The 17,204-nt window shown below is 56.2% G+C and overlaps 1 protein-coding gene across 1 annotated transcript; it reads right to left on the bottom strand.

Moving 5' to 3' along the window:
• Nucleotides 1–8,984: 8,984 nt before the first annotated feature.
• On the bottom strand, nt 8,985–13,988 carry LOC311194689 (coiled-coil domain-containing protein 183-like; the record flags this gene model as incomplete). Its single annotated transcript, XM_084267890.1, has 12 exons — nt 8,985–9,115; nt 9,747–9,843; nt 10,233–10,392; nt 10,778–10,938; nt 11,199–11,299; nt 11,383–11,443; nt 12,074–12,196; nt 12,318–12,422; nt 12,551–12,721; nt 13,453–13,530; nt 13,646–13,773; nt 13,877–13,988. The coding sequence occupies 12 exons, from the start codon at nt 13,986–13,988 to the stop codon at nt 8,985–8,987; spliced, it is 1,428 nt and encodes a 475-aa protein (XP_084124016.1).
• Nucleotides 13,989–17,204: the final 3,216 nt, after the last annotated feature.

Genomic DNA, 17,204 nt, shown 5'->3' with positions numbered 1-17,204 from the left:
ATACTAAGGAAGAATAGAGGTAAGTGCAGTGAACATACAAAGAGCAGAATGAGACAGAGGAAGAAGAGGTTGAGAAAGAGGAAGAAGAGGACGAGGAGAAACAAGAATCCAAAAATGAATACAGGGAGTAACATGAAGAAGAGGAGGAGGATGAGGAGGACAGAGAATGAACAGTGTGAGGAAGAATACTAAGGAAGAAAACAGGTAAGTAGAGGAGGGTGAGGAAGAGGATGAGATGGAGGAAGATGACGACAAGGAGGAAGAAGAAAGGAGAAGGAGGTGAAGGTGGAGGAGGAGGAAGACAGTACGAGGATGAGAATGAGACAGAGGAAGAAGAGATTGAAAAAGAAAGAAGAAGAGGAGAAAGAAGATTCCAGAAAGGAATACTGAGAAAAATATGAGTAGAAGGTGGAGGAGGATGGGTAGGAATAATAAGGAAGAATACAGGTAAGTGGAGGAAGTGGAGGAAGACGAGGAGGAGGATGAGATGCAACAGCAGCACCAGAAGCAGCAGCACCAGCACCAGCACGAGCACCAGCAGCACCAGCACCAGCAGCAACAGCAGCAGCACCAGCACCACCAGCAGCAACACGAGCAGCAGCACCAGCAGCTCCAACAGCAGCACCAGGACCAGCAGCACCAGCAACAGCAGCAGCAGCACCAGCAGCACCAGCAACAGCAGCACCAGCAACAGCAGCAGCAACACGAGCAGCAGCACCAGCAGCACCAACAGCAGCACCAGGACCAGCAGCACCAGCAACACCAGCAGCAGCACCAGCAGCACCAGAAACAGCAGCAACAGCAGCAGCAGCAGCAGCAACAGCACCAGCAGCAGCAGCACCACAAGCACCAGCAACACCAGCACCAGCAGCAGCACCACCACCAGCACCAGCAACCAGCAGCAGTACCAGCAGCAGCAGCACAACCAGCAACAGCAGGAGCAGCACCAGCAGCAACAGCTCCAGCACCTGAACCCGCAGCAGCAGCACCAGCAGCTGCAGCACCACCACCAGCAGCAGCAGAAACAGCACCAGAAGCAGCAGCACCAGCACCAGCAACACCAGCAGCACCAGCACCAGCAGCAGCACAAACAGCAGCAGCAGCAGCACCAGCAACACCAGCAGCAGGACCAGCAGCACGAGCAGCACCAGCAGCAGGACCAGCACCGGCACCAGCAGCACCAGCAACAGCAGCAAAAGAAGCACCATCACCAGCAGCAACAGCAGCACCAGCACCACCAGCACCAGCAGCACCAGCACCAGCAGCACCACCAGCAGTACCAGGACCAGCAGCACCAGCAACACCAGCAGCACCAGCAGCACCAGCAACAGCAGGACCAGCAGCAGCACAAACAGCAGCAGCACAAACAGCAGCAGCAGCACCAGCAGCAGAACCAGCACCAGCACCAGCAGCACCAGCAACAGCAGCAAAAGAAGCACCAGCACCAGCATCAACAGCAGCAGCAGCACCAGTACCAGCAGCAACAGCAACACCAGCAGCAGCAGCACCACCAGCACCAGCAGCAACAGCAACACCAGCAGCAGCAGCACCACCAGCACCAGCAGCACCAGCAGCAGCAGCACCACCAGCACCAGCAGCACCAGCACCAGCACCACCAGCACCAGCAGCACCAGCACCACCAGCACCCAGCAGCAGTATCGGTACCACCAGCAACAGCAGGAGCAGCACCAGCACCAGCAGCAACAGCTCCACCACCTGAACCCGCAGCAGCAGCACCAGCAGCTGCAGCACAACCAGCAGCAGCAGCAGAAACAGCACCAGAAGCAGCAGCAACAGCAGCAAAAGAAGCACCAGCACCAGCATCACCAGCAACACCAGCAGCACCAGCACCAGCAGCAGCACAAACAGCAGCAGCAGCAGAACCAGCAGCACCAGAACCAGCAGCACCACCAGCAGTACCAGGACCAGCAGCACCAGCAACACCAGCAGCAGGACCAGCAGCACCAGCAACAGCAGGACCAGCAGCAGCACAAACAGCAGCAGCAGCACCAGCAGCACCAGCAACAGCAGCAAAAGAAGCACCAGCACCAGCAGCAACAGCAGCAGCAGCAGCACCAGTACCAGCAGCAACAGCAACACCAGCAGCAGCAGCAGCACCACAAGCACCAGCCACACCAGCACCAGCAGCACCACCAGCAGCAGCAGCAGAACCAGCACCGGCACTAGCAGCACCAGCAACAGCAGCAAAAGAAGCACCAGCACCAGCAGCACCAGCACCAGCAGCAGCAGCACCAGCAGCAGCACAAACAGCAGCAGCCGCAGAACCAGCAGCACCAGCAGCAGCAGCACCACCACCAGGAGTAGCACCAGAAGCAGCACCAGCAGCACCAGCAGCAGCAGCAGAAGCAGCACCGGCACCAGCAGCAGCAGCACCAGCAGCAGCAGCACCAGCAGCAGCAGTAGCTGCACCAGAAGCACCAGCAACACCAGCACCAGCAACCAGCAGCAGCACCACCAGCAACAGCAGGAGCAGCAGCACAAACAGCAGCAACAGCTCCAGCACCTGAACCCGCAGCAGCAGCACCACCACCACTACCAACAGCAGCAACAGCAGACGCACCAGCAACAGCACAAACTGCAGCAGCAGCAGCAGCACCAGCACCAGCAGCACCAGCAGCACCACCAGCATCAGCAGCACCAAAGGCAGCTCTAGCAGCACTAGCAACAAGAGCAGCACCAGCACCAGCAGCACCAGCAGCACCAGCTCCAGCAGCACCAGCAGCACCAGCAGCACCAGTGGAGGGATACTAATAAGGAACTAAAGGTAAGAGGTGAAAAACTACGAGGATGAGAATGAGACAGAAGAATTAGAGGTTTAGAAAGAGGAAGAAGAGCACAAGGAGGTGGAAGAATCTAAGAATGAATACAGGGAGAAACATGAAGAAGAGGAGGAGGATGAGGAGGAAGTTGACAATGACAATGAACAGTTTGAGGAAGAATACTGAGGAAGAAAACAGATAAGTAGAGGAGGACGAGGAAGAGGATTAGATGGAGGAACATGAAGACAAGGAGGAAGAAGAATCCAAGAAGGAATATGAAAAGGAGGAGGAGGTGCAAGTGGAGGTGGAGGAGGAGGTGGAGAAGGAGAAAGACAGACAATGAACAGTAGGAAGGGGAATATTAAGGAAGAACATAGGTAAGTGGAGGAAGAATTTGAGGAAGAGGATGAGTTAGACAAAGAAGAGTCTGAGAAAGAGGAAGAGGAGGACGAAAAGGAAGAAGACTCCAGAAAGGAATATAGAGAGGAATATGTGGAGGAGGAGGTGGAGGCGAAGGAGCATGGACAGTGAACATTATGCGGAGGAATACTGAGGAAGAATACAGGTAAGTGGAGGAGGACGAGGGATTGGATGAGACTGAGGAAGAAGAGGAAGAGGAGGAAGAAGGATCGAAGACTGAATATGAAAAGGAGAAGGAGGTGAAGGTGGAGGAGGAGGCGGAGGAGGAAGACAGACAATGAGGAGTAACAGGTGGAACACTAATAAGGAACTAAAGAGAAGAGGTGGAAAACTACAGGGATGAGAAAGAGACAGAGGAAGAAGGGGTTGAGAAGGAGGAAGAAGAGGACTAAGAGAATGAAGATTCCAGAAAGGAATACTGAGAAGAATATGAGGAGGTGGAGGCGGAGTTGGAGGAGGACGGACAATGAACAGTATGAGGAAGAATAATAAGGAAGAATACAGGGAGGAGGAGGAGGAGGACAAGGAGGAGGATGAGATGGAGGAAGAAGATAAAGAGGAGGAAGAAGAATCCAAAAAGGAATACCTGGAGGAGGTGGAGGAGGAACACAATTAACAGTACGAGGAGGAATATTAAGGAAGAATATAGGTAAGTGGAGGAAGAATACGAGGAAGAGGATGACACAGACAAAGAAGAGGTTGAGAAAGAGGAAGATGAGCACGAGGATAAAGATTTCAGAAAGGAATAGAGAGAAGAATATGTGGAGGAGAAGGAGGAGGAGCACGGACAATGAACAGTATAAGAAAAAAATTAAGGAACAATACAACGAAGTGGAGGAGGACGAGGAAGAGATTGAGACAGAGGAAGAAGAGGACGAGGAGAAAGAAGAATCCAAGAAGGTATACAGGGAGGAATATGAGGAAGAGCAGGATTAGGAGGCGGATTTGGAGGAGGACCAACAATGAACAGTATGAGGAGAAAGACAGACAATGAACAAGATGAGGAGGAATACTAAGGACAAACACAGAAAGAGGGAACATGAGGAGGAAGAGACAGAGGAAGAAATGGTTGCGAAGCAGGGAGAAGAGGTCTAGGAGAATGAAGATTCCAAAAAGGAATACTGAGAAGAATATGAGGAGGCGGAGGAGGTGGAGGCGGAGTTGGAGGAGGACGGACAATGAACAGTATGAGGAGGAATAATAAGGAAGACTACAATTAAGAGGAGGAGGACGAGGAGGAGGATGAGATGGAGGAAGAAGAGGAAGAGGAGGAAGAAAAATCCAAGATGGAATACGAGGAGGAGGAGGAGGTGGAGGAGGAGGCAGAGGAAGACAGACTATGAAGAATAAGAGGAGGAATACTAAGGAGGAACTAAAGGCAAGAGAAGTAATGATACGATGATGAAAATCGAACAGAGGAAGAAGAGTTTGTGTCCTGGTTTTGGTCAGGATGGAGTTCACTTCATTTGTAGCAGCGGATGGAATGCTGTGTTTGAGAGTTAAAATGAAAGCAGTGCTGATAACACCCTGATGTTGGTAGTTGCTGTCAGACAGTCAAGGACTTTCTCAGCTCTTCATGGGAAAGGAGGGGCGAAGCCAGGACAGGTGACCTAACTGATCAAAGAGAGTATTCCAGGCCAATTACGTCCTGCCCAGGATATCGGGGGCTGACGGGAGGAAGAACGGGGGCGGCTCCGGGACGCGTGGTTCTTGGGGGACAGTCGGGTTCCGGGACGGCTCTGGGTGGCACGGCCTGAGCTGTGGGTTCGGTGAGAAACTGCATTGTGTACCAACAGCTTCATATATTTTTGCTCTAAAGTCCTGTTAGCATTGTTATATTTTATCTTTCTCTTATCTTAGTAAACTGTCCTTATCCCAACCCACGGGCCTCTTAGTTTCTTGGTTTTGGGGTTATATGCCCCTTCCCTTTCCCTTCCCTTGCCTCTCCCTCCCTCCCTCCCTCCCTCCCTCCCTCCCTCCCTCTTCCCTCTTTCCCTGTTCTTTTCCTTTAAGGAGCAGGCAGCTGCGTGGATCTCAGGTCTCAGCCAGGGTGAAACCACGACATTGAGAATGAGGATGAAGAGGACAAGGAGGACGAATTATCCAGAGAGATATACAGGGAGGAATAGGAGGAAGAACAGGAGGAGGAATACAAGGAGGAACATAAGAAGGAACACAAGAAGTAATACGAGAAGGAAGAATGCAAGGAGGAACTGAGAAGGTATATGAGGAGGATGAGGAATACTTGGAGGTGGAGGATGGACAATGAACAGTATGAGGAGGTATAGGCTGAGGAAGATGAGGAGAAGAATCCAAGAAGCAATACAGGGTAAGAGAAGTTGGAGGAATATGAGGAGGAACAGAAGCGCCAACAGAAGAAGAAATAGGAGGAGGAACAGGAGAAGGAGCATGAGAAGGAGGAGGCGCTGGAGGAGGAGGAAGAGAAATTCAAGGAGAAATAGTAGAAGAAATATAAAAAAGGAAGACGAGGAAGAAGAGGAGAATGAATACAAGATGGAATAGGAGAAGGAATACAGGAAGGAATATGAGGGGGAGCAATATCAGGTGGAGGAATATGAGGAATAGGAACAGGAGGAAGAAGTGAGAACACTCAAGTAGCCACAGTAACTGTACCTGGAGAAAGAAATCTCCTAGCTGTACCTTGTCTTGGTTCCCAAAGTTGAGCTGGCTCTGGCAGGTGTCTGCAGGCATCAGCACGTCCCTGGCCTCAGGCAGAACAGTCTGGGTCATGTTCAGCAGCTTTTAAGGCTCTGGCAGAGCTCAGCTCAGAGCTGCAGGGGAGGGAAACAAACTCAACATCGGGTGGGAGCAGGGAAATGCTTTGCTCAGACCCTCCAGACAGGTGGCACACTGCCAAATCTGCACAAGAATTTGCCAGCACAAAGAAAAGGGGGTGGAAAAGAGGGGTGGACTTACCGGGGACTGAGGGGCTGAAGCTCTGGGGCTGCCGACTCCACACGAGGCCCAGATGGCTCCGGCAGGGACTTGCTGCCCAGGCTGCGGCAGATACCAAAAGCCCCGGCTGGGCGGGGGAGCCGAGCTGCAGGGAGAGGGGGTGCCGGGGGTGGGGAGAGGCTGGAGGGGGGGAAACGCCCCCCTCCTGTGGGGAATGGAACAGCCGCCCGGGAAAGGAGACACCTTGTGCTGGGGGGAGTGGAGCTGTGAGAGCCCGAGGAGCAGCAGCACAGCCCGAGACAGGGGCTCTGGCAGCCATGTCAGCGTGGGTGCTGCCTGGCAGCCGTGTCAGTGTGGGTGCTGCCTGGCAGCCGTGTCAGTGTGGGTGCTGTCTGGCAGCCGTGTCAGTGGGGGTGCTGTCTGGCAGCCATGTCAGTGTGGGTGCTGTCTGGCAGCCGTGTCAGTGTGGGTGCTGCCTGGCAGCACGGTTTCAGCCACGCAGGCACTGTTACAAGCTCTGCATCTCTTCAAGGCTGCCAGTTGCCAGTGATTACTATTTCCAGCCTTGAAGAGGTGCACAGCGCTCCCCATGTCCTGGTTTAGATCACACTGTACTTCAAGTCGCTGGAAACACAGACTGTGGTGGCAAGGTTCATGCATCACTTTTCTGACAAGAGGAGAGCATGTAGCAGAGCAGCCACAAATTCACTCCCCACAGGGACTCCCCTCATCCCTTGCAGGGGAGGCACAGGTCCATGAGGGCAGCAGAACCACATACCTGGGTCTCGCTCGGGGCACGGCAGGTCCGGGGCTCTCACCGTGCCCCTTGGGCTCTTTCACTGCCTGCGGGCAGGAGCAGAAGAGACGCTGCAGGGAGGGAATCTGCCCTGATGAGATGTCAGCGCTGCTGCTGAACAAAGCATAAATATACATAAAAATACTCCAAAGCAACCTAGAGGTGTTTCCCCAGCAGAACTTCTTGTTGGGAGAATTCTTGCAGTTCCCAAAATTTATGTTCCCTTGGATGGAGATGATCAGGAAAACAAATACCTTTTATAGTTACAAAATGCATTTATAAAGCATTTCTCTTGGCTATGAAAGCCCTGAGCCGCAGTGCCAGAGGGGCTGCTTGTGGGGTCCCTGGGTAGGTTTCAGGCCAGGTTTGTCTCTCTGTCCTCGCTCTTTTGTTTTGGGAGCTGCTGCTGGATGTTTGGCATGTTTGAATGTGAAGGAAGGTAGAGCTGAGAAGTGACATAGGGCACATTTAGGACAGTTCCCTGAGGTATTAAAGCCTGGTAGGTGATTTCTCCCTCGGGGTTTTACCAACAGGATGAGAAGAAGGGACTTGGGCAAAGCTATGGCTGAGAGGGGGTGACAGGAAAGGAAGTGGTTGGTAAAAATGCCAGGGGTTTTGGTGAACTATCGGCCGCCCATGCGATTGGAGAGGGATCCTCCAGCTGTTCCATGGTCATCGAACAAGAACTGGGGCTGGGGAGCGATCGGGGTAAAGCTGCCCCCGTCCCCTCACTCTAGAAATGATAAACAGCAGCTGAAGGAGCAGCACAGTTGGGTCACGAACTGGCAGCGATGGGGATTTTTGCTTCCCAGCTCACAGCGTCACAGCGCAGACCTCAGCCCGGCCGGAGGGGCGTCCCTCAGCGCCCCAGCAGCCTCCTCGTATCCCCCCCTCTTCCCTGGCACGGCGCAGGCAGCTCCCAGGGGTGCCAGAGACACCGAAATCCTGCTTGAGAGTGCGACTTGGGGATGGGGCTGCACTCGGTATCGAGTCCCGCTGTGCCTGAACTGGGGCAGGAGAATAAAAGACAACCCTGAAAGCTTCCCACTCCCTGCCTCAGTTTCCCTTTGGTCAGCAGCTCTTCCACCGGTTCAGCTGCTGCTCTTCAGAATCATGGAGAAAAGATGTTACGCGGAGGCGACAGCACATCGAGGCATCCAGAGCTCCAGAAATGGGAGGGATATACGGAAGGGAAGGGAGGGAGGGAAGGAAACAGACCCTGAAAGGAATAGCCACCTCATTGTATTTAAATACCAAGAAAACTCCAGAGCCCGCAGGAGCCAAAACCAAGACCATTCTATGATGCTCGGCATCGTCCCCGGCAAGAGGGCAAAGCCAAAACCCCGGCAGAAACGCTGATCCTGTCCGAGACCAACGCCAACCCCAAGAGGGTTTGCAGAGCAACCAACTGGAATTTCTTCAGTTCATGGCTTTTTACTGCACTGAGGAAAGCTTCGGGAGCAGTGATGCCTGGCGAAGGCGCCCGTTTGATCCCAAACCATACGCAGTCACGGCAGCATCGCCCCCTTTCCCCTCCGCAGACAGGTACCCGACGGGATGAGCTCTGGTTCACAGCAACAGCAAAAGCCCAGGGCACAAGTTTACCATTTCCCAGGAGGGCAACCAGGAAGGATCGGGGCTCCCGGAGCTGGCAGCTTCTTGCAAGAGCCATCTCTGCAGCCCCCCGTTCTCCACCAGCACCCAAAACTGCGACAACCCTCTTAGAGAGAGTGGCTGCGTGGTGCTCAGCTCTCAGCTGGGGCCAAACCATGACAGTGGGGAGAGCAGCTGGGCAAAGGGCAAGGGCACAAGGAGCAGGGATGGGGCTGTCCCCAAACCCAGCTCTGCACCCCTCAGGGTTTGCACGCCCCATGTCCCAAACTGCAGATGTGATCCAGGCCCCGAACCCCGTTACAGCTTCACCACAGGCTTGTGAAAAACAAAATATCTCTGTTCTATTAAACAGCTGGGGAGAGGAACAAGGGGGTCTGCGGGAGTCTGAGAACAAAGGGGGGGTCTAAGGGAGTCAGAGAACAAGGGGGGGTCTAAGGGAGTCAGAGAACAAGGGGGGGTCAAAGCGTCCAAGTGGGCAGCTTCTTCCGCCGGCTCTTCTTGTTGCTCTCGGCCAGGCGCAGCCCCTGCCTCTTGATGTCTTCACGGCTGAGGACAACGCCGGGGTCTTTCTCCTCAAAATCAAAGAGGTCTGGACAGAGAGGAGAGAAGCAGGCTGAGGAGAGGCAGTGGGGCCACCTCCGCTCAGCCCATGTCCCCAGGGAGAGCTGGCATGTTTTGGAGGGCTGGTGGCATCACGGTGACCCTCGGGCCAAGCCCTCTGCCACAGGCACTACTGACTAGTGAGGCTCTTTCTCCTTAGCATCCCAGGCTGACCTGCCCCTGTCTCGGACACTGCTGGGGCTTCCCCATAAGGGTCTGGAGCCCATGAGGTGGTGGGTACAGCTCCTGCTTCGTTAAAAAGAGGGGGCAAGCTGCCAAAACCTCAGTGGTTCCTCCAAGAGCATCCAACAGGAGGAGGGCAAAGCCAGACCCGAGTGCTGGTTCTTCTTCACAACAAGGATTTCTAAGATGAGGGTCTCCCTCCTTGCCCCACACAACCCTCCTTGCCCCACATGACCCTCTTTGTTCCTGCTGTGCTCCAACACACACCACCCCACTGGCTGCCTTTCATCTCCCACATCCCCACCTAAAATCATCACTCAAGCTCAAAGCCTTGGAGACAGCCAAGGTCAGCCCCAAGGTGGATGGACACCCAGTGATCCCAGCGGGCAGGGGCTGGAACAGTCGCTGTGGAACGTGTCCTGGCTGTGCTCTCCTACCTTGGACACTGCTGCCTATGGCATCCAAGGAGATTTTCAGGTTCTGGGGATCGCTGGCGGTGGCCTTCTCCAGAAGATTCCTGACCTTGACCAAAGCCTGTGAAAGACACCCTGGGTCAAGTGAGGAAGGGTTGGTGGGTGGAACAGCCCCGGGGTGCCCCACCTGGATGTCCCTGGGGGAGACACCCTGCAGTGCCCAGGGATGAAACCCCCACGCACCTTGCTGCTCTCACTGGGGCTGTGGCTGTCGGGGGACAAGTCACACACCCGCTGTACCAGGTACTGCAGCTTCTGCTGGCAGTGCTGGAGCTTCTCTTCCAGCCCCAGGGCCTTGACACAATCCTCCTGGAACAGGAGAGAAGAATTACCTTAGCGGGGAAAAAGAGCCCCTTGGAGGGATGGTGGCTGCCCCAGGTGTCCTCACGCCGTGCCGCTGCCACACCAAGCACTGGGGGGGCCTGTGCTCACCCAGTGCTGCACAGGTACCTGTCCGGGCACTGTGATGCCGTGCAGGCGGATGAAGAGGTTGTCAAGGCCATCTTCAAACTGGAGCAGGACCTTCTGGTTCCTCAGGAGATGGGCTTTCATCTGCTCCAGCTTCTCTTCTTCACGCTGCAGGCTCCTCAACAGCTCCTCCTCCAGCACCCTGCAGCCAACACCATGCACGTCCATACAACTGCACAGGGGTGCAGAGACACCCCAAATCTGGTGTGAAGGCTACTTAAGTTGCCCCCCTGCTACCCCTCCCAGAACTGCAAAGCAGAGGTGCTGCCTGCAGCCCATCTGCACCCCTGGTGCCACTGCCCATGCCAGGCAAGGAGGGAGGGGCCTCCCAGTGCCGAAACCGGAGCTTTGGGGACTCTGCCAGGACAAGAGCTGGGGGAGCACCCTGCTCAGGAACCTCTGGGACAGGAGGGATGGGTGGCTGCAGGGGGACAGAGGAAGGGGTGCCCTGTTTGGACATCCAGGACACACGTGTCCCCACCAAAGGAGGTGGCCCGGTCGCATGTCTGCCCTGACGCCAGCCGCACCTGGCTGTGTCGGGGGGCTGGCGAAACTTCAGCTGGGCGTGCTTCAGTTCCAGCTTCTTCAACCTCTTCCTCAGCACCTGCACCTTCTCCTTGTATTCCTTGATGCAGGTCTCCAGGTCCAGCGAGGACTCCTGCTGTTCCAGGAGCCTGCTGGGGATGTCCTGGCCAGGGGAGAGCACAGAGACTCAGGCCCCGGTGCTCCAAAGGCATCGGGACGTGGCCTCAAGGACATTTCTGCACCCTGGGCCGCTGACAGCTCACAGGATGGAGAAAAGCAGGTCCATCCCGGCCCTCAGGAGCGGGGCTTTGGGGACTCCAGGGGCAGAGGAGAGCAGGTGAGCCCACAAAGCGAGCAGCAAGGGCTTCCCTGCCCGTGGCTCCAGCAGCCCCCCGTTTTACCAGGGACAGGTCTTGACGTTACCCAGAGGAGGCAGCACTGCACCGCAGCCTTGGCCTTCTCCAGCTTCTCGGTCAGCCTGGCCTCGCGCTCCAGCTGGGCCTCGGCGGCCTCCGTCTTGGTGTCTGGTTGGGGGGAAGCGTGAGGGGTCCTTCCTGCCTGTGGCCGTGCCCGCATCCCACCCCCCCGCGCCCCGCCAGGCACTCACCCACCAGCGGGTCCTGCGAGTGCTGGGGCAGGGAGTCCGTGCCGAGCTGGAAGGCGGCTCGCTGCAAGGATGGTCATCGTCACCCCCTGAGCTCCCTGCAGCCCCCCGTCCCCCCACCTCCCATGGGGGCTCAGCACTGATGCCGGCTGTCTGCCCACAGCCCGTCCCGCAGCCCGTGCCCTTGCTCACCTCTTTGGGATGCTTTGTGCTGGCTTCCTTCAGCCAGCGCCTGTCCCTGGGCACCTTCTGGGCAGCCAGGGAGCGGTGCCTGAGCTCGCTCTGCGCAAGGAACCAGCTTCTCGTCTCCGCCATGTGTGCCTGCAGCGTATCGGGGAAGGGAGAAGCTGCTGCCAGAGCTGGGAGGGACCTTAGGGAGCCAGCTGAGCTTCTGGAACGGCCAGGGTCAAAAATGGCCCCCTGCACCCCTGTGTAAATGGGCTGAGAAGGAAACTGGGCGAGGATGGAGCGGGCTGCCTTCACCATGGCCGGGGCTTCTTCAGTTGGGCTGTGCCCAGCCCCAGGGCAGGCTGGCCCAAGGGCAAGATGCAGGAGGAGCTATGGGGGTATCTGGGTGCTGTGGGCAAGCCCAGCTCAGTCTCTTGCTCTTTAGAGCAGGACTACTCACCAGCGGGGTGCCATCTGCGGGCTCTGGAGGTGGGAGAGGGTCCCAGGGTGCCCTGTACCATCTCACCTTGGCTACCTCGGCGGCTCTGAAGGCATGCGAGGCCACAGGCTCCATGTCTTCCAGCTCCCTCTGGTAACTCTCAGCCATCCCGCTCAGAAGGTCCAGGTGCTGAGGCAGGTGGGCCAGCTCCTGGGACACAGGGAGCCACAGCTCATCACCCCACCGAACCCCAGGGGTGCCCTGCATGCGGTGACAGGGGATGGAGGGGTGCAGGGCAGGTGGGAAGATGGCAGGGTGAGGAGGAGCTCACCTTCTTCAGGACATCCCGCACAGCCAGGTACTGGGTGGTCACCTTCTGTGCGGCACGGACCTTCACCAGCATCTTCTCAATGTTGTTCTCCAGCTGGTGAATCACCTGGGGCAGAGATGGGATGCGAGCTGGGGGTTACCCCACAAACCAAGCCCAGCACTGCCCCCGGGGGCACCTGGCTGGGAATAAAGCTCCCCGTGGGTGCTGTCGCCCCGAGAAGGGCTCGTGGGTACCTGCATCTGCTGCTGGTGCTGCCTGTCGTCCGCCGCAGCAACACTCTCCAGCTGCTGCAGCCGCCTCTGCAGCTCCCACAGGACCTGGCGCCGCCGCCGCACCTCGTACTGCAGCGCGTTGTAGGTGTTGGTGCGGCCATGGATTTCAGCCTGCACCTTCTCCAGGGCCAGCTGGAAGGGGACACGAGGGTTTACCAGGCTGCAGGCACGGCTCACCAGGCACCCCGGGGAGAAGTGGGGCTGCCTCTAAAACTCTCCTCCTCCCATGGTAAAGCAGGGAAGCTGGGACGTTGCTCAGCGCATTGGCACTCCCCTGGCAGTGTGGGGTGTGGGAGAGCTTTGCCGTGGTGGGGGCTGGTTGGGGTAAGGCAGAGCTGGGCACATGCTGGTGACAGCAACAGGACGGGCTCAGGGACTCTGCATAAGGCAGACCCTGGGCTGGGCCTCCATCAATCCATCAGTGGCCCAGAGGCGGCTGCTGGCGGAGAGCGGTGGCACTGTTCCCTCCCTTCCAGAGGCCCCTCTATCCCCAGGGCCTTTATAGCCAGGCCAGAACCTTGGGACAGGCAGTAGAGGGAAGCACCAGCACCTCTCTCTCCCCCAGGGATGTGTCTGGACCCCACAGGAAGCCAGGCAGCCCTGGGGACCTGCCAGCTGGACGGCCAGCAGCTCTGCTGGGGCCAAGGAAGCTCAGGGTGCCAGAGGAGGACCTGCACAGATGGGGCTGAGCTGGAAGGGGACCCATGGGACCACAAGTGAACACCCCAGGTCTTGCTGCACCAGCCCTGCCGTGCTGCCCTCGCGCAAGCACCACGTCCCTGTGCCGTGCACCCTGCTCTTCTGAGCACCCCTGGGGCCCCAGTCCGTGCCAGCAGTCCCTGCCTGCCCGCCCCTCCTGTTACCTCGACCGCCTTCCTGGCCATAAGGACACCCATGGGCCTCTCTGCTCTACATGCCTCCGAGAAGGTGACCTTGCTGCGCTGTGGGCGGCGGAGGGAAAGCAAGAGCATCACTGCCAGCCTGGGCATGGTCACGTCCTGCTCCCGGACAGGAGCTGGCTCTGCAGGGACAGCACCAGGGGGGTCCAGCACCTACCGGGGACGCCCGGACGGTGTCCAGGGTGTGGATGTCATCCCGTAACGTCTTGCGCAGGGGGAGCAGACGCTGCCTGGTCTCAGCCAGCTTTTCCTCACACAGACCAGTGAAAATCTTCTGCCCTTGCTCTGGAGGACATGAAGGCGCCGTGAGTCCCACGCAGGTACAGGCAGCTCGGCTGAGGACAGCGGGACACCCCCCACCCGCCCTGCCAAGCCCAAGGGGCAGCACCTCGCATGGCAGCGACCTCCTTCAGCTCCCGGATGCGCTGGCTGAGTCTGGTCTTCTGGCCCTGCACCACGCGGGCGCTCCTGCCCCGGCCCTCCAGCCCCATGGCAGCCATTGTGGCACCGCTGCCGGGTGGACACGCAGCCAGGATGAGACCACAGATGGAGCTGAGCTCCTGGTGCCCGTGGAGCCTTCACCACGGTGCCTTCAACTGCTGCAACCCCCCTGCTCGCCTATCGACTCCCGCAGACCCTTCCTCTTCGCTCGGGTGGGTGAGATGAACCGCGAGTACTGAGCTCTCCACGGCAGCAGAGGGCCGGGTGGGCAGCTGGGATACGGGTTCTGTGTCCCATCAGTCACCATGGCTACAGTGTTTGCCCCCTGCCCAGCCTGGCAACCCCCCACACCCCAACAGAAACGGGGCCAGGATGAGTTCCAGAAGATGAGAAACTGCATAATATTGGTTAATATGATATTATAATATGATGTCTGGTGTTACAAACGGTGGTGACAAATTGTTCACTCTAGTTTAGAGTATCCAAATTAAAGCCTGTACAGAATTATTACCTGAACCCACCTACTCTCACTTCACATGTTCATGAGCTTATCAGTCCTTTGCGCTTGCGCAGATCCTTCCAAGAATTGTGAGCGAGGGTCTCTGGTGGTCCTTGGAAGAAAGCCATGAGTCCTCCTCACCATGTACTTCTCAACTTTCGCCTGGAATGTGAGGGTCTTGCAAGCTTGCAGTGTTCTTACCAGTCTGAGCTAATTGGTGTCCTTGTTAGTCAGTTTTTCTCTAGCAAGGGGATAAACGATGTATCAGTGGTGGATGCCATCCCGCCCTCGAATCCTTGTTCCCAGACATAGTGTGAGACTCTCACAGGTAAGTTCCCAGAGCTGCTTCCCATAACTACACTGCATAACTGCACTACCTATATATCGTGATCCTGGACCCTCACATCAATTGCCATTAATAACAGCTCAGTTACAAAGCTCAACATAGTTTAATTGCCGATGGGTTTGAATAACAAATTGATTATACAAGGTTTATTACAGTCCAGAAGGCTTTGCTATTGCAAGGGCACAGGTATTTTAATAGAAAATATCAACAAGCAATGCCTGCAAAATGCTCAGGCTGAAGGGCTGGTTTTCCCGTTTTCCATTCCTTGGCCACCCTGCCTCCTCCTCGGCTCGGCCTGGTCTGCACACCCTGTCCTCATGGGCGCCATGTTCCCCAACTGCTTACACAGCTTCCAGCTTGAGTGACTTTGCTATCTGAAGGGAACAGCAGGGATATTGTCCAGGCCAATCCCTTCAGAGATCAGAGTCAGGTTGCTGACAGACCTGCTGCCTTCCCCAACCCCATTCTTGTGTTTGTGTCACAAAACTGCCCACAGTGACTTCTGCAGGGCCCTTTGCAGAAAGCTCAACAAACACAGCAGTCAGACAACCACTACAAGTATCAAAATCAATAATCCTGTTTTGACCATTGACAGTATCCCTCATGTAATTCCCCACCCATGAAACAAGCTGTCTAGCCCAAAAAAAATCCCTTTCCTTCTTCTATCTTTTGTGTTTGGTCTGGTCAGACAGATCCATGCAGCACATGCCCTCTCTGATTTTCAACATGTTTCTTTCACTCTCTCTTCACCAGCAGTTTATCTACAGAATCCCCCATGAATCCTCAGTGACCTTCTCCAACAGGGAGAGTCCTTTGCCATGAAGCTTCAGATCTTCCCCCACTGTCCCAGTGTGGGTCCCTTCCATGGGGTCAGTCTCTCGGGCCCAGACTGCTTCAGCCTCGTCGCCCACGGGGTCACACATCCCCACAGCAGTCCTGCTCTGGTGTGAGCCTCCCTCTCCATGGGCTGCAGGTGCTGACAGGACATTGCTCCAGGATGGGCTCCCCACTGGGTCACAGCATCCTCCATATGTCTCCACCCACTCCAGCGTGGGATCCTCCACAGCCTACGGGGGGGAACTTTGCTTCTCTTCATCCTCCATAGGCTGCTGGGGGACAACTTGCTTCACCGCGGTCTTTTCCACAGGCTGCAGAGGGGTCTCTCCTCTGGCACATGGAGCACCTCCCGTCCTCCTTCTGCATGACCTTGGGGGGTGCAGAGCTTCTCACATGTTCTCATTCCTTTCTCTGCTGGTAAAAAGCAGCTGCTTACAGCTTATTCTGCTATTTAAATATGTTTTCATAGAGGCACAACCACCGTCACTGATTGGCTCGGCCTTGGCCAGCAGCAGGTCTGTCCTTGCAGATCCCCAAAACGGCCCTTGGGGCAGCTGCTTCAACCTCCACCTCTGCAACCTCCAGTGGATCAGCACCAGATGTGCTGCACTGTCAGCCACCTCCAAGATCAGCCAGGGCACTGCTTCTCCATCAGGCAGTGTCCTTCGGGGACCCCACAGCTGCAGACGACCAGCAGGCTGCTCAGACCAACGGCCACCCAGGGACAACAACAGCTGTTCCTGCCCCACGCCCATCAGGGGTCAGCAGCAGGTCTGCCAGCATCCCTTCCCCAATACCACCCCCTCACAGGGCACTGCAGCCAGTCCAGCCAGTCCTGTGCTGGTAAGCCCTTGGGGCATCCCTGGGCACAGTCAGCCACCCAGGTGGTCCTGTCCCCATGGATGTGGACACTGTCACAGGCCGCGACATATATATGGACATCGATGTCCTAATGGAAGAGGAAAGCCTGCCAGGCAGTGCCATTGCACTTAGCTCTGTTGAAGGGATTGGTAGGAGATGACAGGTTGGAATGAAGGAAGGGAGGGAGGGAGGGACGGAGGGAGGGAGGGAGGGACGGAGGGAGGGACGGAGGGAGGGAGGGAGGGAGGGAGGGAGGGAGGGAGGGAGGGAGGGAGGGAGGGAAGAAGGGTGTTGATTATGGATTTAGTACCATTAATGATTGGTTTGTTCTGGTTTTCCATTAAAAGCCATTTATTCAGAACCTTTCTGTGTCTGCATGGGATGGGCAGGGAGCACCGGAATATGACACCAAAGAGGTGCAACAGCACCCCCTAAATCACATCCATTGCTCAAACTGGATCCATTTATCACTATTAATTTACAAACTGGTAAAAACGAGCTCTAAAGCAGAAACAACCCTTGAAGGAAACTGCCTTGGCATTTTAGTTCAATTAGGTTTAGGTTTGGGTGGGGGTTTTTTTGGGGGGGATATGGGGTCAGGTGTTATTTTTCCAGCACTGTGTGCAAATCCTGTAAATTCTTCCCTGTTGCTTCTGTCCCTGTTGTTAATGCTCCTGGTCTCAAAGAACATCCAAGTTCCTTTTTCCTGAGATGACTTTTGAATTCAGTCCC

Source organism: Gallinula chloropus, assembly GCF_964237585.1.
Source record: "Gallinula chloropus genome assembly, chromosome: 9".
Lineage (NCBI taxonomy): Eukaryota > Metazoa > Chordata > Aves > Gruiformes > Rallidae > Gallinula > Gallinula chloropus.
This window is presented reverse-complemented; position numbering and strand designations above follow the sequence as displayed.